At 40.4% G+C, this 21,664-nt stretch overlaps 4 protein-coding genes across 11 annotated transcripts; 2 read left to right on the top strand and 2 right to left on the bottom strand.

Annotated features, from left to right (window-relative positions):
• The first annotated feature begins 142 nt into the window (after nucleotides 1-142).
• Nucleotides 143-2,638, top strand: LOC105700667 (actin-related protein 5). The gene is made up of 6 exons (XM_012426729.2): nucleotides 143-313; nucleotides 377-691; nucleotides 764-1,044; nucleotides 1,115-1,333; nucleotides 1,398-1,880; nucleotides 1,954-2,638. Exons 1-6 carry the CDS (start codon nucleotides 211-213, stop codon nucleotides 2,575-2,577), a joined length of 2,025 nt encoding a protein of 674 aa, XP_012282152.1. The 5' UTR covers nucleotides 143-210; the 3' UTR covers nucleotides 2,578-2,638.
• A 783-nt stretch (nucleotides 2,639-3,421) lies between these two features.
• Nucleotides 3,422-13,124, bottom strand: LOC105700675 (zinc finger protein 39-like). 2 transcript variants are annotated; one of them, XM_012426751.2, is made up of 2 exons: nucleotides 12,879-13,124; nucleotides 3,422-12,488 (listed from the first exon to the last, which is right to left on the bottom strand). In XM_012426751.2, the coding sequence occupies exon 2, from the start codon at nucleotides 12,366-12,368 to the stop codon at nucleotides 11,331-11,333; it is 1,038 nt and encodes a 345-aa protein (XP_012282174.1). In that variant the 5' UTR covers nucleotides 12,369-12,488; nucleotides 12,879-13,124; the 3' UTR covers nucleotides 3,422-11,330. The 2 variants fall into 2 exon arrangements, with proteins under 2 accessions (XP_012282174.1, XP_012282165.1); XM_012426742.1 differs by lacking the exon at nucleotides 12,879-13,124 and having other exon boundaries at nucleotides 3,422-12,865.
• Nucleotides 13,125-13,156: 32 nt separating this feature from the next.
• LOC105700684 (zinc finger protein 346) lies at nucleotides 13,157-17,549 on the top strand. 7 transcript variants are annotated; one of them, XM_012426822.1, is made up of 8 exons: nucleotides 13,519-13,801; nucleotides 14,060-14,246; nucleotides 14,454-14,644; nucleotides 14,914-15,052; nucleotides 15,128-15,196; nucleotides 16,362-16,516; nucleotides 16,916-17,070; nucleotides 17,154-17,280. In XM_012426822.1, the coding sequence occupies exons 3-7, from the start codon at nucleotides 14,456-14,458 to the stop codon at nucleotides 17,021-17,023; spliced, it is 660 nt and encodes a 219-aa protein (XP_012282245.1). In that variant the 5' UTR covers nucleotides 13,519-13,801; nucleotides 14,060-14,246; nucleotides 14,454-14,455; the 3' UTR covers nucleotides 17,024-17,070; nucleotides 17,154-17,280. The 7 variants fall into 7 exon arrangements, with proteins under 7 accessions (XP_012282216.1, XP_012282245.1, XP_012282227.1 ...); XM_012426793.2 differs by lacking the exons at nucleotides 13,519-13,801; nucleotides 16,916-17,070 and adding an exon at nucleotides 13,157-13,257 and having other exon boundaries at nucleotides 17,154-17,549; XM_012426804.1 differs by lacking the exon at nucleotides 16,916-17,070 and having other exon boundaries at nucleotides 13,519-13,664; nucleotides 17,154-17,549.
• On the bottom strand, nucleotides 17,548-20,866 carry LOC105698946 (dynein regulatory complex protein 1). The gene is made up of 11 exons (XM_012423604.1): nucleotides 20,736-20,866; nucleotides 20,485-20,593; nucleotides 20,060-20,410; nucleotides 19,595-19,992; nucleotides 19,307-19,523; nucleotides 19,109-19,235; nucleotides 18,776-18,990; nucleotides 18,542-18,684; nucleotides 18,355-18,437; nucleotides 17,799-18,187; nucleotides 17,548-17,721 (listed from the first exon to the last, which is right to left on the bottom strand). Exons 1-11 carry the CDS (start codon nucleotides 20,864-20,866, stop codon nucleotides 17,671-17,673), a joined length of 2,214 nt encoding a protein of 737 aa, XP_012279027.1. The 3' UTR covers nucleotides 17,548-17,670.
• Nucleotides 20,867-21,664: the final 798 nt, after the last annotated feature.

Here is a 21,664-nt window from a genome sequence, read left to right as displayed (position 1 = left end):
CCTGCCCGTGAGCAATCTCCCAACTCATCTCTGTCAGAAATTTGTTGCGCCGCCCTTGGGGGCAAAAAACGGTGAAATCTAACGTACGAAACCAGAGGGCAGCACAGGATGCGATCGCACGATCCTGCCCGTGTGCAGTCTCCCAACTCATCTCTGTGATTACTTTAAATTACAGATACAAGACTGTAAATAGAACGATATATTTGTCAAATGGAGCTGCTAGAACTAAAAGACGTCAGAGCTGTTCCTGATATAGTACACACTTACTCAGAAAAACTTAGAAATGAATATACTCCATTAGTTATAGATAACGGTAAATTATGAGCATTTATAAAAAAATATGTTAAGATCCATTAAAAGCATCCTTCTGCATTAGGTTCATATAATTGTCGAGTTGGCTGGGCTACAGAAAAGGAGCCACAATTAATATTTAAGAATCTCATTGCAAAGCCTCGAAAGGAGCGTGGAAAAAAAGATGGAGAATTGCAAGTAGGAAATGATATAGCGAATATAGAAGCTGTACGATTCCAACTGAAAACGCAATTTGATCGAAATGTAGTGACACATTTTGAAGCACAGGAACAAATATTTGATTATACCTTTACACACATGGGTATAAACACCGAACTTTCAGTAAATCATCCAATCATCCTGACAGAAGCGTTTTTAAACCCTAATTATTCTAGGAATTGTAAGTTACATACCAATTGCAATAGAATTAGTTAAATTATTTAAGTGAAAGTAAATTACCCATCTTTTACAGTAATGGCAGAACTTTTGTTCGAGTGCTATGAAATACCGTCAATTGCATATGGTGTTGATTGTCTTTTCTCTTACCACCATAATAATTGTCCTTCTGATGGTCTGATTATTGGCTTTGGGTATCATACTACGCACATAATTCCTATACTTGATGGTAAACCGGATCCTGCTAATTCGAGAAGAATTAACATTGGCGGTTACCATATTATATCGTACATGCATCGTTTACTTCAATTAAAATATCCTGTGCATGTAAATGCTATAACGCCTAGTCGTGCAGAAGTTAGTAACATATTTATCTGTATATTTAATCAAATTTAGGACAATGTAATAATTATAAACATATTTGTAGGAATTGATCCATGAACATTCATCGATAGCATACGATTATCAAGAGGAAGTTTCAAAATGGGCTGATCCAGATCATTATGATGCTAATGTGTTAAGAGTACAGTTGCCGTATGTAGCTCCTGCAAGTACATCTGGCTTAACTGTGGAACAGCAAAAGGAAAGAAAACGAGAGCTTGCTCGGCGTTTGATGGAAATCAATGCCAGAAAACGGGAAGAACGAGTAAGTCCTTTCTGTGCTGTCATATGTAAACCATTGGCTCAATCTCATATCATTAACATTGTAGTTAGCAGAAGATGAGGAACAATTGAATCAACTACTGGCTGTACAAGATTTATTAGAAGAAGGTGAAACCGACGAGTTTGACCAGGCATTAAAGTCTTACTCCTTATCGAATGAAGCTGACTTAATCAAAATGATAAACAACCTGCAAGCTAAAGTTGAACGAACTAGACAAAAAATAGTAGCTGCCAATTCTCAGGAAGAAAATATATCCATTGAGGAGCAAAAGCCTAAAATAAAGTCGAATCTTCAACCAAAAGACCAACAAGACTTCGATGAATGGATCGCTGGTGTTAGAAAGAAGAGACAAGAGATATTGGATAAACGCTTAGCGAAACGACAGCGCCGACAAGACATGGCAAAGCGAAGGACAGCAGCAGCCCAGGAAAGAATGAGAATTATAAGTCAATTGGCAAAGAAGGAAAAGAGAGACGATGACTTCGGAATGAGAGACGAAGACTGGGATGTCTACAAAGTTATTAATCGAGTTAGTACCTATGTGTATTATTTGTCATATCTATTACAATTAACAATGAATTAATTTCTACACAATTTATTAGGAGGGTGGAGATTCCGATTCGGAATTAGAACAAGAGAGACTGATGGAATTGGAGGATGTGCTGCGTCACCATGATCCAGAATTTGATGGTGCAGGGGTCAATATACCGGTAGTTCCTGGTGAAACACATCAGTTGCATGTTGGAGTAGAACGTCTGAGAGCAGCAGAATTATTATTTCAACCTTCCATGATCGGGTCGATGGAAGCTGGTATTGCCGAAACCATAGAGTTCGTTTTAAAACTGTATTCCGAAGAACAACAAACTCGTTTGACGGGAAACATATTTTTAACTGGAGGATCGGCAGCATTTCCAGGCCTACTGGAAAGGTTGAAGAGGGAATTGAGAGAAATTCGACCATTTGGATCCACCTTCCAGATAAATATTGCGAAGAACACAAGCTTAGATAGTTGGTACGGGGCTAGAGATTTTGGCCTGAGTGGAAACTTACCGGAATATCTGGTAAGCCGTAAAGAATATGAAGAGAATGGAGGTGAATACCTGAAGGACCATTCCGCAAGCAATACATACTCGAGGTCACCCGATCCTCTGCCGATGATTCAAGTACCTACCATTTCGGAGCAAGTCATCGTAGAAGATGCTGTAGTCGATGTCGAGATAGAATAGAAAACCCCCAACGAAAACGTTTTATACGTATTCCGATAATAAACGAGTACTTGTTTGTCTATGGATGTTCACTTTATTACACAAGAGTTTTCGTTTGTTCGTAACATAAGGAACAAACTACATTGTAGCTTGCTTTCCGATCACAATGTACAGTTTCATTGATCAAATGACCGACCAGAGACAATTATGCAGCTATCTTCCTTTTAATATCTGGATATAGTTTGTGTCCACTTGCAGACATACGACGATCTAAGGAATTCTGAAAGCGGTCCCTCAGGATAGCGTGTTACTTCCGACCCCAGCGACCCAGGCGTAGCTCGCCGACTCAGGCCCGCAGCTTAATCTAACATCACAATATAACGCAGCAACGAAAAAGTCGTCTCTAAACGTAAACCGATCGTTCGCATCTACGCCACCCTCTCCCCGACGGAGAAGTAATTCAGGCAATTCCAGAAGAAAATTGCCCTTAAGTTCCAGCTCGTCAAATGTCCTCGAAAACGTATAACAAAGGTCGGAAAGTGTGGAAAAATCTCGTGAAATCCTTCTTAAATTGGTTCCCGAAGTACTTCCCCATCAAGGTTATCATTATCCGTCACAGAGACAACGGCCATCGGACAAACCAAAAATCAAACAATCCCCATTTGCCACGACGAGCAGTACCCTTCTCGGCAATGTCTTATTTTGATGCACTGAAATTCCACAAACGGGTAAAATACAAAAACCAAGGTTAAGAGGTCTAGAAGAGGTACTAATCTCACATTATTAATGCAATTTGACTCGACTCGAAGTCTTCGGATACTGCCGCATTAACTTTATCCCCTTAACGCAAGTCCTTTACTTTCAGTTTGCCCGATCGGCTCAGTCCCTCCTCGCAACTTCCAAGCCGATCTCGTCCCCAGCCCTGCAAACCATGTGCATCCTTAAAATGTTTACTTAAAGAACGATACATCCGAAGAAGCGAACGTTTAACAAAAGGTATCTCTAAGCAGGAACCTGCCTCCCCTTGACGCGTACAAACGTCATCACCGCCACGCTCGTTATCACCGTACAAAATTTAAACCGTTATCACGGGACAATTTTAAACATATTCGACATGGCGGATGAACTCGCATTGCCAACGGGCTCGTTCGAAGCACTCTCCTGCGTAAAAGATCGCGTGAATTTTCATTATATATGTATATAATAAAAAAAAAAGATAAAAATAAAAATAGAGAACCAGTACGGAATGACGTCGCGACTCTTCGCCATCCCTTCGCTGGACCCAACGAGGACGAATCGAAACAATTATGCTCTTAAATTATCACAGAACGAGGTCACCGTGGGTCAACGATTTCTCAGTCCGGTTGTCAATCGAAAACGAAAGCTTCAAAATTCGCCAAAGAAATCTCATACCTCCTAAAGGCGCTTTTTTAGTGAGGGAACTCTCGGAGCGAGCAGCGAGAAGTACCCAAGGAAAATGTATACACAGCACTACCGCTTCTCTCGCGCTAGCGATAACGTTACAAATGATCGGTAATGGTATTAATAACCGTAATAATAATAATATCAATAATAATGAGACGGAGATGACACCAATTGCCGCATCGAAAACCAGGTCTCTCGGACCTCTCGAATTAGCCGAGACCTCCAGGATCTTGCGCGACGACCCTGCTCTCGGAAGAGACATAATGCTCGTAATCATATACGTAACAATAATCATAATTCGTACAACAACGGTTAATGTATCTCGTTACAATGTAGTATGTATAGAGACGTTACGTTACGGTGGACAGAGGGTCTGACAGCTATGTACAGTACATACTTGCCTTAGTTGTACCATCGTTACATGTACCTATGTATATTGTATCTCGCGTAACCGTATTTTAGTATTATTTATATATATATAATATGTATATTGTTTACACATTTAATGTATCTATGTAAAACGCCTATATGTATACAGCTAGGTATGCGGTACGTACGTAAGGATGTGTTAGCCAGGATATGTCTGTGAAACTATGGTCAAGCATCGCTTTACTATTACAAAAGTGTGTTCTCCTCGTGTTTTGTTCAATTTCCGCAGTGTATCTCCGTCCGTTTTGTACGACGACGCGTACGCGATTATTTGGTGTCCTGGGATTTACGGGATCCGCACCGAGTCTCGGAATAAAGGAGACCCGAACCAGACGTACTAGATTTTAGGATCTACAAGGTCTGCACTAGGTCGCAGGACTCGCTCGTTCCTACTACGTCGATACTAAATCACCAGGAGAGGTCGCCTTCTGACGAAGACGCACCTAATCGAGTACCTACGTTTCCCGGTGGCTTTTTAATCTCGAGGCCGGTTACCAATCGGTGCAACGTAGCGGGTATAACAATTAATACGGAATAACGTTTCACAGATATCTCCATCTGATGCTAACTCGGCGGCTAGTTATACTTATAAGGTCGGTAAAATGGCCGCGTTAACGAGATCCCCCGAAAATTCGGGGTTTACGTCCCGTTAACTATTTTCTCTCTCTCTCTCTATCTTTTTCCTTTTTACATCGTGTTGGCCGGAACGTAGCAGCCGCTTCGCAGATTTACGATATCGAGAATACTTTGCTATATAAAATTCGTTATACGGTGAATCCATGGAGGGGCCGCCGCGTTACGGCACGAGTGGGAAGACACTTTTTCCCGCCATTCGCATTTAACGTTACGTTTAAAATGGTATCCCTCGGCCACGTTACAGCAATTGGAGACCGAGCCGAAGCCCGTTCAGGAAGTTCTCTCGTATACGTTTTTTCAGCGTCTGCGTCGCTCGAGGATACGCGGCCACCTCGTCCCTTGGAGGATCGCCTGTATTTATTAATAAGGCGAGTCGTTAGCTTCTTCATATATCTTAAAGCGACGGTCAGCACGTTACGTGCGCTACGATACTCTAGATAAGCAGGCCTAAGACTTACGTGTGGACTTACGTGGTAGCACGGTAAACCTCTATAAAAATAACAGCTATTCTACGTAAACGTATTACAAAAATAAATGGCATTGTACTCTGCTAAAGAAGCAAAATGGTACACGCGCAATGTCGAGCGACGCACTATGTCGATTCGTACTTTGAATAGGTGGACTCGCGCTTCTTTTTGTTTTTTTTATTCCAGGTCGACGAACGGACTCGAATACTACGTCCTTTCGAATTATACGACTCCTTTTAGAGGCCAGGGACTCGGATCGCGTTTCCCGACCTGGTACGCGATTTCGGAAATTCGGGGAATAAGATCTCGACTAGGTTTTCCGTAATGCGCGACTTTGTACACTGCAAAAGCTCGCTGGTCGGCGATCTTATTCGGTGTTTCCTAATTTTTTAACTGCGCCAACGCGACGTGGAATCCGACGAGGACGAGGCGTTCGTTCTCGTCGGAGCCTCGTCGATTCCTTTTATACAGAACTTTATGCGTAGAAATAGAGATATTGTACGTGAAGTAATGGCTGTAGCAAACGTGCGAAAGAGTAGGGCTTCGTTTTCCGTGTTCTTGCAGAACTATTATACGAGAGAATTCGCGATCGGCTCGTCAAACGGAGCCTCTTGTAATGGCGAAAATTAACCCACGAAAAGAACGATGTACCGAATCTGCTGGTTAGCCGGTCGGCGCGACTCGGTGGTTTTTCATTTTCGCGATTTTCGATTTAATCGCTATACACCGGAGGAGCATAATTGGTAAACAATAGCTGACAATGTAGGTAGCAGCGGCTCGAATTTGCGGCCGGTGCAAGACGGTCGAATCGAAAATCCTGTTAGCGACAGCCACTTGCAAAACCCATACGCATTCCCAGCAAACGCATGACACGAACAATACACCTTTAAGGAATTGTATGCAACTTACACACCAGTGGTTACGTGCATCGCGCATTTGTGCTACAGTCTCACTACCGACACACATTATGTGAATGCTGGGACGGAAAAATCACATAACCGAGAAAATGAGGAACAAATGTACTGCGCTATTCCTTAACGCACGAATAGTAAAATCCGCATTTAATATACAATCGAGCGAGATTCATGATTTAAACGGATAACAAACCTTCCTCGTAATTCCATACCGTGTAAAAACATTTGTTATTAAATCCAACCGAGTGGACCTATATTGCACGTCGCCGCTGTTACTAACATTTACGGTGCGTGGGCTCGGCACTGCCGAATTTAGCGCCAAATCTTTTTGCAGTACGTTGCGCAACCACGATCGACGAAAAAAAAAGGGAAACGAGAAATGAATAAGACACAACGTTTAGAAGTTAAATTATGCCCGAGGAATTAATCCGCTGCGCCGACGGGCTTTGTTCCTCATTTTCCCAGACCATTGGTCGTCCTATTTTGATACAAATTCTCCGGGTCTGCCAACTAATCTTTACACGGACATACTTTTCGCGCGTGCATTCGCGGAAGATTCATATCCAATCGAGATCCGTAGGTACGAAGTAAAGTCGCGATATTTCGGATCTAAGCGACGATCGGGGCTGGATGGTCGAGCGGTACATGCCTCGGTTGATCCTTCGCCCTGACCGTGAACAGAATATACGCGGAGTCTCTCAACGAGTATCGAAAGTAACATTAGCTCTCTATTTAATGTGCTACCTCGCTATGTCACGCTAAACTCGCGCGGCTGCCAACTCGATAGTTTCGCAAGTCGTACGAGCGCGACGCAATACCGCAGATTGCACGATTCGGAGGAGCAGCCCTGGCCTTTTCGCACTCGTCTACGAGCTCGAGAGAACGTCATTATGACGTTTACAGTGCAGGAAAAATTATGATACACGGACAGGAGATTACCGTAGACGTAGTTAATAATAAGCAAATTGATAGGTGCACGAGAAAAGACGAAACCCTCGCTCTACCCCAGAGTCGCGACAACCGTAACAACAATTGCGTGTAAATATAGTGACAGCGGAGTAGGGGGACTGTACAGACCTCGCTGGTGGTCTTAACACGTGCACGGGGGATTTTAATGAATAAAACGGAAGTAGAAATCCGCGACAACCGGCACTAAGAATATATATATATTTTCGAATTACGGCCGCGTCTGCCCTCCGAGTCGCGGCCAGCCGCGGAGGAGTCTCGCGCTCGCCTTCGATCCCCGCTTTACCTTAAATATAGAAAATAGCTGTTGCGACCTGATACTTAGTGCCTTAACGACTACAATATCGTGGGTTTTCCCGAGGATTCTACGTAGACCCTTTACAAGACGTTCGTCCCTTACTTAAGTTATTTACACGGGCTCTCGATAGCCTCTCGATTTCCGGAACGGAATTTTCCTTTCTTCCTCGTTTTCCTTTACTCGCGTAGAAATAAGCTTCGCATGTCGACTCGGAGATGGGAGGACCGTCCCCGGCGAATTAACACACGGTCGTCGAGTATATTTCGCAGTGGGTATAGATAAAAATAAATAGTCGCTTCGTTCCACCGGCGAAATCTCCGACGAAGCGGTCCTCGGGGGTAGACCTGGGGACTGGCCCCGAGGACGCTGCGAGAAGACCTGATTTCACTGTTCCCCCTTTCCGTGGAAAAATATGCAAACATCATACATTATACATGTATATATATATCACGAGCTTAAAAGAAAGATTACTAATGCACGCTAATTAGTAATTAAGCGGTCGATCGGTAAAAGAATCTCAATAGCGAAGTTCAGTAGCTTCGAGTTGCCCTTGAGGACCCTCTTTTCCTTTGGCCAAATTCACATTAAACGAGAGGCACGTACTCGCGGAGACGAAAGTTTCGCAAAATTGCAAGCGACACCGTCCTACTTGACCCTCGACATCGTATTGTACTATGCAGGATGAGTATCCGAATAATCAATGATCGGGTGAACAAACCTCCCAGCCAAGAAATGATCTTGAATGTCGCCATAATGTTATTCCGTACGCATGTATCCCAACGTTCAACATACATTTTTAATTCGAATCTTTAACCCGAAATACTCGTCAGTACTTTTTATTCCACGGGGATGTTAATCGAATATACGATAACGCGCTCCTTTGCTGACACTCTCCACGCGGATTTCTTGAAACGACTTTTTTCATAAAACAGTTCGTCCAATCGCTGGCATTCAAGACGATAAAATGGCACGCCCAAACAGCCCGATTAACATAGAAAATACTCCATAAAAAAAAAAGCCACCGTTAAAAGCTGCCTAAAAATAAATAACGCGAACAAGGTCGCGAGTGCGGTTTTGAGACGCTTTCGCTGGAGCGTGCGTGGATGCTCGCATAATGTGAATTCGGCCACCCTGCCCTCTCGTCTCGTTATTCTTTATCACGTTAATTGGAACAAAAGTGCGTAGAACCATTATCCTAACGTTACTATCCGTAATCGCGCACGTGGTTTACGCGTAAATAACGTGCAAATATGTACATAGATTATACACGCGTATCACTAGTTAGGAGCTGCGCTGGCGTATGCAAAGAGGCTTTAATCACAACTTAGTAGTACGTTACCCTCGCACAGAGCTGCGCAATGACTAGCCAATGTGAAGATCATTATTCTCCCGCGGTACATGCTCGCTATTACATAGCCCATGCACCCATGAAAGCCCTCCAACTAAATCCGCGAATTTAAACAGTCCTTTGTCGATACGTTTATACATCAGTCTTACCGGATGACTCGCTCTCGCCCAACATGGAATTGAAAGCCTCCAGCATACGCGCGCAGTTAGCAAACGAGCTCGCCGAATAATAACGGGGTGGGAAAATATGAAAGATCGTACCTACGTTGTATACCTAAATTATTATTGAGGCACGCTAACGTGGGATTCGCTTACAAACTAGGTCGAATCACTTAGGATCGAGCCTTTTCTTTGCGGAGCTACTCGATCGGATCCTCGCTAAGTAATCACGGGGTTAATGCCTAGCGTCACGCCGTTGTCATGGTTTCCCTGCTCTCCCGAAATGATGCCAATTCCCGGCACTCCTTGGTCGTCGATTTCAGGAATTTACGTAACGACTTTTTAGATACGGAGTACTCCCCACTATATTCAAATCTTTAGATACGCATTATAGCGGAAATTGTTGACAAATTATGTGCTCCAATATTTAACGCCTGGTTAGCCCGTGTTGGATCGTTCACGAAAGCAATGCTGAAAGGGCACCTCAGGCTTGAATCTTATGCCTTTTGGGTGGTGGGTCAACTTTTCAATTTTCTAACAGGAACTCGGACTATAAACAAAGAATAAGGTATTAGACAGTAAATTATTGGGCGTAGCTTGAAGTAGTAGTTGGCTAGTCTCCGGAGAAAGAGCAGCGAAGCAGGATATCGGAGCGAAAGAAACCATGAGTTGCGCATTTTGGGTCTACTTCGATTAACTTAACTATGTTGGAAACATTGCCTCAACAACTGCGTGCACGCGTGTTCGCTATCAATGATAATAGTGTCGATAAAATGGTACTAACAACAGTAGTAGCTCTAGGACTATTAGAATTAGTTAATAGATACCATTCGCCGTGGTATCTTGACTGAGTAGTAGCAGCAGTACTCATAGAGTAGCAAATAGGAGTACTTGCGATAGAAGTAATAGTAGTACTCATTGTTACGATAGTGGTAATAGTAGTAGCAGAAGTAGCGGTGTAGCGATGGTAGTAATACCGGTGGTAATAATAACAATAATAATAACGTTATTGTAGCGATTTTAGGTAAGAGGGTGTCTACCAAACACCTTTCCTAGACAAGGACATCCGTCAAAGTCCGACATTTATATTGCCCGTGACGTTACTTTTAACTCGTTGGCGAAACGGTAAACCAATATTTAAACCTTGTAGATAATAATTACTATCTATATCACAGATCCGAGTGACTAACTTCTTTAAAAATATAAATATAAATATGTGTGACGCGTGCAATTGCAGCAGTACGTACTTAATTGCAGGCTTCGTTAAACGAATGGTAAAAGAAACGTTCCAGTACGGTGAAAGTGCGCCAAGACTCGAATACTTCGTTTATGCTAGCATCAAGATTCACCATCTTTCGGAGCAGCTGATTAGAAATCAAAGTATGGCACTTTTCCAATAGCACATGGCAGGTGGTACGGCCTAATAAATACGAAATTTCTAATGTTTTTGAAACATCGCGTCAAATGATAAACCTAATAACTCGAACGATCTCTTCGAGAGACAGCGATATCGAAAGCTTAGGTCGTACAAGCCTTCGATGATCCAATAGTACCGAACTCTTCGTCAACGAATCAAGAATCGGTACGTAAAATTTGCAGAGTAATCGCTGACCCTGTCAAACGACACTCTAAATCTAGTAGAGAGGCGAACGTCACTAATTCAACGCACCAACCGTGGTAAATCACAAGAAAAATCAGGACTCCGTGGAAAGTGAACTCTTTCTTTTCGACCAATCGGGCCCAGCCGATGTACGTGCTAGCATAAATCCTTCTCTAATTGTTCCGCTGGATATATTCCGGATACGAAATCGAGGAATTCGTGTTGGTATACTGAGCGTACAAGTACAGCGCAGGGTGAAGTCCTGGTGGAGGGACACCTCGATGCAGTTGATGGATATTATGGTGAGACCCCGACGAGTCCACCAGGGACAATTGAGAGTAATCGTGAGAATCGGAACTGTCCAAGGGCCCGGAATCGTTGGACCCTGTCGTTTGGTAGACACTCTGCGACGTAGCGTGCTCGTGAGACACAGGCGAGTTAAGTGCAAACGGCGAGTTTGCCGAGACGGGACATACTACTTCCTGCGGAGATTGGCGTGACGGCAGGGTCTGCGAAGCGCCGCCGTCTAAACACTAGTTGGTTGTCTGCGGGTGTAACAGGGGAAGAGGAAGCTGTAGACTGTTCTGCTTGGCTAGGCTGGCGATCTCGGCGGCGATTCCTCCTTTGCCACCACCGAGACCATCCAAGGAAGTGGGTCCCTCGTTGTACCGCAAGTCACAGACTGGACTCTCGAAGCCAGTACCTGGTGTACCCCCTCCTGTGCTCTGCGGAGTTGGCGGATTATGATTCGAGTTACCTTGATTGATGTCACGATGCACGCGATTTTGATGCCTTATGAGGTAACTGTCACGGACGAAGGTACGTCCACAGATGTTGCACTCGTAGGTGGTGCTGGCGGTGTGAGTACGGATGTGAATTGCAAACTGACTCTTGGATGTGAACGTCAGGGAACATCTGTCGCAAACCAGAGGCTTCTCCGCCACATGACTCCAACGGTGTGCCGTCACGTAACTCTTGACGGCGAATCTCTTCTGACATATGTCGCAAGCGTACGGTCGCTCTCCCGTATGCACTCGCTTGTGAGTATTGAGACTGCTTTTCTGAGTGAACCGCTTCAGACACAATTCGCACTGAAAGGGCCGCTCACCGGTGTGGGTTCTCATGTGAACCTCCAGGTAAGGCTTACGGCAAAAACTTGCTTCGCAGACGGTGCAGTGGTAAGGTTTATTCCCCGAATGCAACTTCATATGAACGTAATACGAAGAAGCGGACGACAGTACCTTTCCACAGACTTTGCAGGCCTGTGGCTTGGAACGAGAACCTTCTTTCACTGTCTGCTGCCCCGTTGACTGACGAGTCGGAGTAACTTGCTGCACGTTCTGAGCCTGTTGTTGAGCTTGCTGGCTCTGTTGTTGATTCTGTTGCTGGTTCTGCTGCTGATGAGGCTGCAACGTTTGTTGTTGAGGCTGCAAATGACCTTCTTGCTGGGAAAGGTCCTCTCGGTCGTCCGACAAGTTAACCATCGAGTTGGAGCCATCCGAACGACTCGAGGCGACCGAATAGAACCCCATCGGCTCGCTCTTGATCTGTTGCTCGAACATGGACGTCATGATGTCCAGACGAGGCTGAGCGAGCTGTTGTTGCTGCTGCGGTTCCTGCACCACTTGCTGTTGGGGGAGCAGAGTCAGGTTGCGCTTGACAAGCTGCTCATATCCCGTGTACCAATCCACCTGCATTATACGTCACGTCGAAATAATTATTTCCCATTGAGTTCCCCGTCGGTCGTCGATCTCACCGAAACGAAACGGGAAAACACGTAACTCAATCTCAGGTTAAGCCAATTACTTTGACGTTTATTTTTGACAAGTGACAGAAGAAAGCTAGACGATCAGCTGATTGCATAACTTTTCCACGAGCAGGTAATTGCGATGCGATTTCAGTCGATTAGATCCTCGTAGATTGAACCGCGGGTAAACCTTTGGTGAGCCACTCTATTTTTAAAAAGAACGAGAGAAGCGGCGGAATATTTTGACGCCTAAAACCGGATTCTCCTCCGTGAGGAGCAGTGGGGGCGAGCACTCGCGCCAGAGCGACCGCGGTCAAACCAATTTCGTACTAACCTTTGCTTTTCTAGTGGTCCGGCCTAGTGGTAAAAAAGTTACGCCTCATTGAGCGCTCCTGTCAGCTCGGTCAATTTCACGGAGTACCCCGACACATTTGTTTAAATAATGTTTCTCCTCAACACAAAATATAAGATGGATGCTACTATATTTCTTGGCAGCCCCTATATACACATGTATATAAAAAATACTGCTCCGAGGCATGTAACTACGTACGACATTCGGCATGCACCCATTCTCATTACGGCTCTTCGATAATCCACAGTAGTGCCCTCTCTTGCGTTTTTTGCGAATCTGCCCGCGATGTAACGCGACGCTGTGATTGGACGAAAGTTTCTCGGTCTGCACGGATTGACCAATCACTGGCCGTCATTTCATGGTGAGTACTATTATCAGTATTAAGGAGCACAATTTATTTATGCCCACGGACAATATAACTCCTGGCGCTTAATAAAAGATTTTCGAAAATATGTATAACAATTTGATTGTTCACGAAAATAAGAAACGTTTCGAAGAATAATAATAATGTGAAGAAATCTCGTTTATTTCTTTCCGGAAAAATTATGGTAATTTAACGTCGTTTATCCCTAGGCTCGTAATTTTTCTGCACCTTTTAAATTTAGTCCACCCTAGAAACGTGTACAGCTTGTGATTCGTCAGTTCTCTTATGTTTATTCGCGTCGACAATTGAAAACTTAGCAACAATCTGACTGGTGGGAATAACGTGTTTTCCTGGAACTTCCGTCAACTACCGTCGCCTCCAGTCGCCTTTCAGCTCTCAACAAGGTTGCTCAGTTGCTCTCAGTAGGTGCTCGTGGATGGTGATTCCTTGACGTTTCTCAAGTTCCAACGGAAAGTAGAAACCGCGGCGTTTAATTTTGACTGTCTACTGTGATCTCGTTATGTTCGAATAATAATTAAAAGTAAATATACTGTATTTTTCAAATACATTCACTAGCCGTTCGTGAGTATCAACAGTAACTGATCTCGATAACGATTCTTATGCTTGGAACAAAGATGGCCAAAATTTACGGGACAATTATCGGCAATTCAGCAAACGCAAATTCCTTTTACATATATATGTCTTCTATAAATATTTAATCAATGTATAACGTGAAAGAAAATATTAACTTTCGTGTTACCCTGTGTGACGATATTTCATTGTATATTTTCTTTTACAGTTTACATCCTGCTGTCTAGAATGTGCGAATGTTCTCAAAACGTCCTTTGTAAGAAACTGTACAAAAACAAGTATTTGTACTTTAACGGTCGATGAATGAACATTAATGTAAACAAAGAATCGATGAAGAAAACTGCTGCTACTCTCGTGATTAAGGATTATTAGTTACCGAGAAAGAAAAATTATAAGTAAGTTGTTAACGTGAATTCGACCACTGTAGCACAAATTTTCATATTTGCAAAATGTATAAAACTTTGTATGGAAAGTATAATTTCAAAAATGAAGTTGTAAAAAAATATAGCATGGCAGAATCTTTGAAAAAACAGTTCTATTTATAGAAGTCAACACTCCTGTTATGGCATTCTATTGAGAAAGTATATGTATCTATTTTTCAGAAATGGCAACACAAGCAACAGTACCAGGCAAATCAAGAATCGATGGCCCTGTAACAAAAACATTAGTTGATAATACGATAGACAAGCTTCCTACTCAGAAACCGCGTGTAGAGTGTGATGACTGTGATTTGTCTTTCAAGAATCAGGCAGTATTAGATACACATCTACAAGGAGCTCGACATGCTAAACAAGTCTGTAACATTATGGAATAATGGAATATTATATATTTCTAATATTGCTAAATTTGAAGAATATGACTAGAATTGAAGATCATATTTTTTTCTGATATATTACAATTTAGCTCCAACCAGCACACTGTTCCCTTATTTTTTTTCCATGGGATGTGAGCTCATTAGCATATATAGAAACATATTGAAAAAAGAATTATTTCTCAATTTCTTTCATATTCATCAAATTTCTTCCAATATTTTCTTATAATTATCATGAATTAATTAACTAGGTACAGATAAACACCATAATGGCTTCGCTGGAAGAGTCTAAAGTTGCTTTCACAAAAGATGAAGGAACAAACCGCTTCACATGTGATATTTGTAATGTGTGTTTGAATTCATTACAACAGCTTCAAACACACGTAAATGGTATGGATATTTAATCTTTATCCCTTTTTGTTAAATGTTCCATTCATAACTTAAATTATAAAAATATTATTGCAGGAAATCGTCATATGAAAAATATTTCAGGAGGTAACACACGTGGACCACAAAAGGTCATATTTTATAAATGTAAGAAACCAAATTCAGATAAACGTGTAAAAGGCAATAGCATATTATTGGTTTGCATAGCGTTATTGAGTTTTGCGATCTTTGTACACGTACTAAAATGTGTTATTACTAGTTTTGTATCTCTGTTTTCTGTAATTGGATAGTATTTATTGTTTCTTGTTATTGACTTGTTTGTGGTTTCGTTCCTAATTTATTACTACCAACTAATTATGTAGCTGGTTGATTGACTCCTTGATTTCACATATTATTTTGTATAAAAAGTATTGAATTTATTATTATTTTGTACAAAAATATTTAATTAAAACTGAATTACGATATTATTTAACATGATGTAATCAAAACATAAAAGTGTCAAAATAAAAATGTATAAGGTTGGCCAATAATTCTGTGCAGTTTACAGACAAATAATGCATGAAGCACAGAACCTAATTATTGGTCATCCCATATTCAAACTAGGATTAAGCCAAAGAATTATTCAAAGAAATTCTGTACTATTGTTGAAAGCATTTTGTGATTTATACTGTACTATATAAGATTTATAGTAAATTGTTATACAAAAATTAAGTCTCAAACTCATCATTGAAGTATAAAAATATCAATACTGAAATTCGTCTAACTATAAATCAAATTCCTGCTAAATAATATATCAACTTTCATTCCATTGTTCCCATATTATTTAATTATGCATGTACATGTACTTTTATAACATTTTATTTTTCCTTCAAAATATGTGAAGTCTTAACCCATGCTGTAAATCTTTTTTTATGTAGACTTGTACTCATACTTCAGTTTTAGCATTAAAAGATGTCTTTTAGCCATTTAATAACTACATATAAAAACTTGTTTTAACGCTAAAAATGCAGCATGAGTACGGTCCTTAGAATTTAGATTTTAACAGTGATATTAAAAAAAGAAATTAATATTTGAAGAATTTAATTGTTTAACATTTAAAGATTGTGACCTAATCCAAGAAATGAAATTTATTCATATTTTATCCAACGCTACTATTACCTACTTTATCACTCGCACGTGCTAAATAGCACTTTGTCATTAATGTAACCTTTTTTTGTGGCATGAATGTAGTGTTCAAGCTGATTTATTATCACACTAGACTGCAGTTGCAGTCGTGATAGATAGATAGTGTTGATCGCACATTGATGCTTAGGTGATAGGAAGAACAAGGAACCTGTCCGAGAAGCTGCTCTTCCACCTTTTCCAGCACCTGTTACGACAGCTGGTGTCTCAGCACCCACAAAGACGGTTACATTGGCTTGTAAACGTTGCAACAAATTGTTTAACACCCAAGCCCAATACAATGTGGTATATAACAAACTTTATTTCTTATTAGCTTAAGGAATTTCATCGTCTAAAGATCAGTGCAGACTAAGCGGATACTGTTTGTTAACAATAAAGAAACGTAATAGAACATTCCTCTAATAAAATGTAAAATGTATACATGTATCAAGTGGCTACAAATGATTAGATTTTTCTGGAGAGTTCAACACTCCACTTTTTTTTTAAGAAGTCCACTAATAATTCAGCAACTGTTGGCAAACAATGTTAGCTAAGTCTGTACCAGCCTGTAGGATGTATCACCAGGTTATTCCGTTTCGCTTATATATTATCCAAGATGTAATCAACATATCTATGTAATAATTAAGTTAGTCCTTTAAAAGTATGGCATAGTATTAGCTTGTATCATATACTTGACGTTTTTAGATAGCTCAATTGCAACTTAATATACGGTTTAGTCAGGGTGAGAGCACGTTGATTCCATTTCCCGCCTGTTTGATTGCTTGCCTGAATGGCCGAATGAGCTTGTCTTGAAATTCCACAAATTTTGAACTCGTCATGAGCCTCATCCCGTATATGCAGTAAATTGAAATGAGTATAATAGCAGTACCAAGAGCGAATTATGTAACTATAATGTTTAATAATATTTCTTATAAATTTGTAGCACGTGACCTCGAAAGAGCATGTCGACAGAATGAATGGATTCACAGGAAGAAATCAGAAAAGGAAGCGATTTACGCCCTATTGGAAAAAAGCAAAACCAGGTCAAGGTTTTCAAGGACTCGTCCCACACAGATACCTCGAAATTTTTCCGATGGCGGATATGCGCATTATACGTAAGATAGGTTGAAATCGCTATCCCCAACATTTGAAATTATCTCATCGATATTTTTCCGTAGATTAAAACTTCCTAGACTTATAATTTGTACATTTCCTAACCAAACGTATCGAAAAGGTATTATTTTAAATGGTATATGTGGCAGAACTAGTGCACATTAATGTACATTATTATTACAAATCGACGTCCTTCACGATCGTTCAATAAAAATATGAAAGAAGGGAAAACACAACTATGTATTCTTATTGACAAATTTATTAAATAATTGAATTATGGGATATATGAGTCGTTTATAATTACAATGTTGAATTAAGGTGAACAATTTGTGATGGCGTGATACTGCTCATGCGGAATTAATTGATCTTATTTTCAACGATGGTAAAATTTCCCCAGGCTGGAACAAAGTAACTAGATTAGATATGATTACAACTCAGGAACTTCCTTACTATTTTACACAAGTAGTTTTTATACTTTAAGCGTGTGCGTCTCCAACAGTCGGTGAAGCTCAGAATTTTGTTTCCTTAAACATTCCGTTTCCATGTTTAGTTTGTGCCTCTCTTTTAAAATTTCATGATATTTATGCAGTCCTATCAATAATCCATCCCAGAGTTTTTCTTTCTTCGACGAGAAGATATCTCTGTATCTTCTCCAAAACTCTGTAACATCCTGTACGGTGAGGGCTCGGGATATTGTAAGCTTTTCATTTGTTAATTTAGCCTGGAAAGTTGGTGGCACCTGTCCACGTTTGACGGTATGAAATCTTGCGATAAACTCTTTTAGTGCTTTTGACACACTGAGTGCTTGAATTTCTAGCAGGTGGCCTTTATCGCAACAGACTTGTCGCTTCCTCGATTCAGTACCTACATGAATAGAGTAATACCGATTGATCTAATTTATTTGAAAAATGTATATAACTATCTAGCGTGAAGAGAGCTGCTCCGTCTTGTAAATAAAAAAATCGAGTCGTTATAAAATAAAATAATACTTTTATACGAGGTTAATAGTATTGACCTTAGAAACAATGTACCTGTTGCAGATTGATAGTTGCAAATAGAATCGATTGCATTGCTGTCCGTATTTGAAGTATCCGATTTAGACGCACTACTCGACCTGTTGATATATTTAAATAACATTACATATGCAGGTGTCATACTTCTTTCAAGGAGGACACAATTATTAAAGGAAAAATTTCTTTGCTAAAGATGTACACTTACCCATCTGAAGATTCCAATGTTTCACTTTCAGAACAAATCGAAGGCATTCTCTGGTCTGAGGCCGTACATATCGGGCAATATGAATACGGCAAAAAGAAATTTAAAAGCAAGTCCACCTCATCTTCAGATTTTATACCCAGTGCCTGTGATCAAAACAATATATATTTTCGCTGCTCCGACTATGGCCATGCACTCAAAACTCATAAACCCAAATTTTGAAAAACTGTAATTTACTTGAAAGACGTTATCCAATTTTATAACAATCTTATCCTTGCTCGAATGAGGTGCCAGTAGCTCGCGTAATCTGTCTTCAATGAGAAACCCACATCGGTCAGAAATCTGAATTATGATGCGACGAAGCAATTGCCTTTCTAAATTAATTTCTTGCAAATCCGTCGCAGGCTTATGTTTCTCGCACACTTTTTTATTCTCTTTGATTTCAAAACTTTCTGGAAATCATCACAACAGTCAGATTAAATGAGTAACTGCATCTAGCACCTAAGCATGCTTTTACATGTGCAAATATGAGTAAATTCTAAACTAAAGATACGTATATATATTTCATACTTTGCCGTAAAGAGCACATTGCGGCGCAATACGAAGGTAAATCCTCCTTGCTTAAAAGTGGTTCCTCGGGTGGTTCCCACTCTAATCCCAACGTTTGTTCATAGATAATTTTGTCCGCTGTCATGATCTAGAACAAATGCTTAAAATTAAAAAGGAAATTTCGTGTATATTCAGATTTTCCCAGGATCGATAACGGACCTTATCAACCAATTCCTTCGCGCTCTTTTCGTTCATATCCCAAATGTTCAGATACTGTCTCTCGTTAATACTCGTAAAATGGTCAGATTTTTCCTCCAATTCAAGAATATTCTTATGCGCCTTTGTGACTTGCTCCGTGAGCCTTTGTATGTCTAATTTGGTGCTCTCTTCCAAATCTGCATAATTCTTTTTTAACCTATTGATTACATCTTGGAGCCTAAAATCATCGGTAGACATAATCGTACCCAGATGTTACAAACAACTGATGTACTTTTGGTACCGACTTACTTATTGATTCTTCTTTTTTGCTGGTTCTTGACAATTATGTTCTCGTCTTCTCGGCGCTTCAGAACCGCATAACTGTAATCTAATTTTTCAACATTCATCATGCAGATAGCCTTCATGTTTTGAACTTCTTGCTGAAGATTCTGATGTTCTGTCTCGAGCCAGATTTTCTGAGCTCTATATTTCTCTTGGTGATCTTCCATCACTTTCTTCATCTCAATCTCGTATTCACGCATGATTTCCTTCCGCTCTTCGATGCCACTGAGTTCCTCCTCATTTCTTTGCTTGTATAAGACTTCCCATTTTTTGGCAACAGTTTCCAATAAAATTGTACGCTCAGATTCTAAAGCATTCTCGATAAGCGCTAATTCTCGCCGGTAGGCTTTGGCCATTGTATTAACCTTGAAAAAGAATCGGTCTATCGTTACTTAAGCACTTAAATAAATTTCTGAATATTAAGGTACTAACTTGGCTATCTATTCTTTCAATTAGTAAATTGATGTTATCGATTTGTTTCCTTTGGTCTGCAGCAAACTTTATATCAGCATTTTCCAATTCCTTCTTCAGCTCATCGATAACGGCATCTTTTTCGGCAAGAACTTCTAAACATTTGGCATTTTGAGCTTGCATTTCATGGTGGATGTTCAGTGGATCGTCAAAACCGAGTACTTCCTCCCATTTCTTGTTTATCACATTGTATTTTCCTAAACAATCGCTGGCTACCTCCTCTAACTTATTTAGCAATTTTTTCCGAAGGGCTGCCTCATCTTTTCGTCTTTGCACCTCTCTCGCATCGTTCGCTACTCTTACATTTGTAATCTAAAATTATAATATATATATAATAAATAATCAATGGTAGGAAAATATAGTGGTTATTTAATTTATCATCATACCACTTCATCTCCTTCCGATATCAATTTTTCCAAGATTTCTGCACTTGCAAGAATTTGTTTTTCCGTCGGAGTCTTTTCGATAACCTCCTCCTCTTCCGATCCTTCTTGCCTAGAGAAGTAAACAATCCAATTTTAAATATTATCATTTTTCTTAGTGATATAGAAACTCCATAAAAATCACTTTTGACTGGCGAGTATTTGGCACGGTCGGATATAAAAATGCAACAATTATAACATTTAATGAGAGTTACTTTTTTAAAGCTTCAAGACGTCTCTGAATACGAAGTCTTCGTGCCAACTTTCTTTCATTAGGATCCGCCGAGGTGACAGAAGGCTCAACCGGCTCGTCGTACTCATTTTCCTGAGTTTTTTCACTCGCCATGATTTCTAAAAACATTCCTTAAGAATCATCTCATAAAATGTCTTTTGGAAGTTCGGACTTCCGGGTAGTTAGGTAAGAATAAAGATAAACATACCTTACATTTTAAGGACCTCGACACTCAAGAACGTAACGGCACGTGTCTTTTTAACTATCCAGAATATAATAGGTTCGTTTCATCGTTCAACGTAACCTACAGATAACACAATGAACGTGACGCATAGACGCTACTTTGGTTGCCATTAGCAACCGAAGAGTTTGTACTTGGCTACGTTCGGCATTGAATTACTGTACGATCAACGCAATTTCATGTTCTTATAAAACCTCATAAGATGGAAAAACGACTATAGCAATGACTTTTAATCAATTTCAAGAGCATCGTACATAATTCTGGCACATTAACTGCGGGTGTAATGTGAATAATTAGAAATATTAGGGAACATAATTTACCGTAAAGGTTCCAACCAACTGATAGTTAAAAGAAAAGACCTAGGAAAAAAAAACATTGACTATGTAATCATTCGCGTATCTTTATGATAAAATAAATGATCAAGTTAAACTTATAGTTTTTTATACAGATTGATTATCAACGAGTGCATGCTCTACCGAATATTCCGCTCCATAGACGAGTGAACAGTTTTACATTAATAATCATCGCTTTAACTATATTTCTTTCTCCTTTCGGAACTCCCGTCGTCGTATCGTGCAGGTACGTATTAATTTAAAAAGAACAGTTTCAATCCATTTAAACATGAAACACCGTCACTTGTAAGTGTTACTTCCAAAAAGCTCTTCACCCAC

Source organism: Orussus abietinus, unplaced genomic scaffold, assembly GCF_000612105.2.
Source record: "Orussus abietinus isolate OABI.00-Male unplaced genomic scaffold, Oabi_2.0 scaffold296, whole genome shotgun sequence".
Classification (NCBI taxonomy): domain Eukaryota; kingdom Metazoa; phylum Arthropoda; class Insecta; order Hymenoptera; family Orussidae; genus Orussus; species Orussus abietinus.
The sequence above is the reverse complement of the archived record's forward strand: the minus strand, read 5'-3'. Positions and strand labels throughout refer to the sequence as shown.

Excerpts from the sequence above, each read along its gene's own strand:
- LOC105700667 (XM_012426729.2), top strand. The coding sequence starts at position 211 with ATGGAGCTGCTAGAACTAAAAGACGTCAGAGCTGTTCCTGATATAGTA. Across the intron at positions 314-376 it reads TCCATTAGTTATAGATAACG|GTTCATATAATTGTCGAGTT; the intron begins GTAAATTATGAG and ends CTTCTGCATTAG. Across the intron at positions 1,334-1,397 it reads CCAGAAAACGGGAAGAACGA|TTAGCAGAAGATGAGGAACA; the intron begins GTAAGTCCTTTC and ends TTAACATTGTAG.
- LOC105698946 (XM_012423604.1), bottom strand. The coding sequence starts at position 20,866 with ATGGCGAGTGAAAAAACTCAGGAAAATGAGTACGACGAGCCGGTTGAG. Across the intron at positions 19,993-20,059 it reads TTGAAAGAATAGATAGCCAA|GTTAATACAATGGCCAAAGC; the intron begins GTTAGTACCTTA and ends TTCTTTTTCAAG. Across the intron at positions 18,438-18,541 it reads ACATTGGAATCTTCAGATGG|GTCGAGTAGTGCGTCTAAAT; the intron begins GTAAGTGTACAT and ends ATATATCAACAG.
- LOC105700675 (XM_012426742.1), bottom strand. The coding sequence starts at position 12,494 with ATGCAGGTGGATTGGTACACGGGATATGAGCAGCTTGTCAAGCGCAAC.
- LOC105700684 (XM_012426793.2), top strand. The coding sequence starts at position 14,456 with ATGGCAACACAAGCAACAGTACCAGGCAAATCAAGAATCGATGGCCCT. Across the intron at positions 15,053-15,127 it reads GCTTCAAACACACGTAAATG|GAAATCGTCATATGAAAAAT; the intron begins GTATGGATATTT and ends ATATTATTGCAG. Across the intron at positions 16,517-17,153 it reads CCCAAGCCCAATACAATGTG|CACGTGACCTCGAAAGAGCA; the intron begins GTATATAACAAA and ends ATAAATTTGTAG.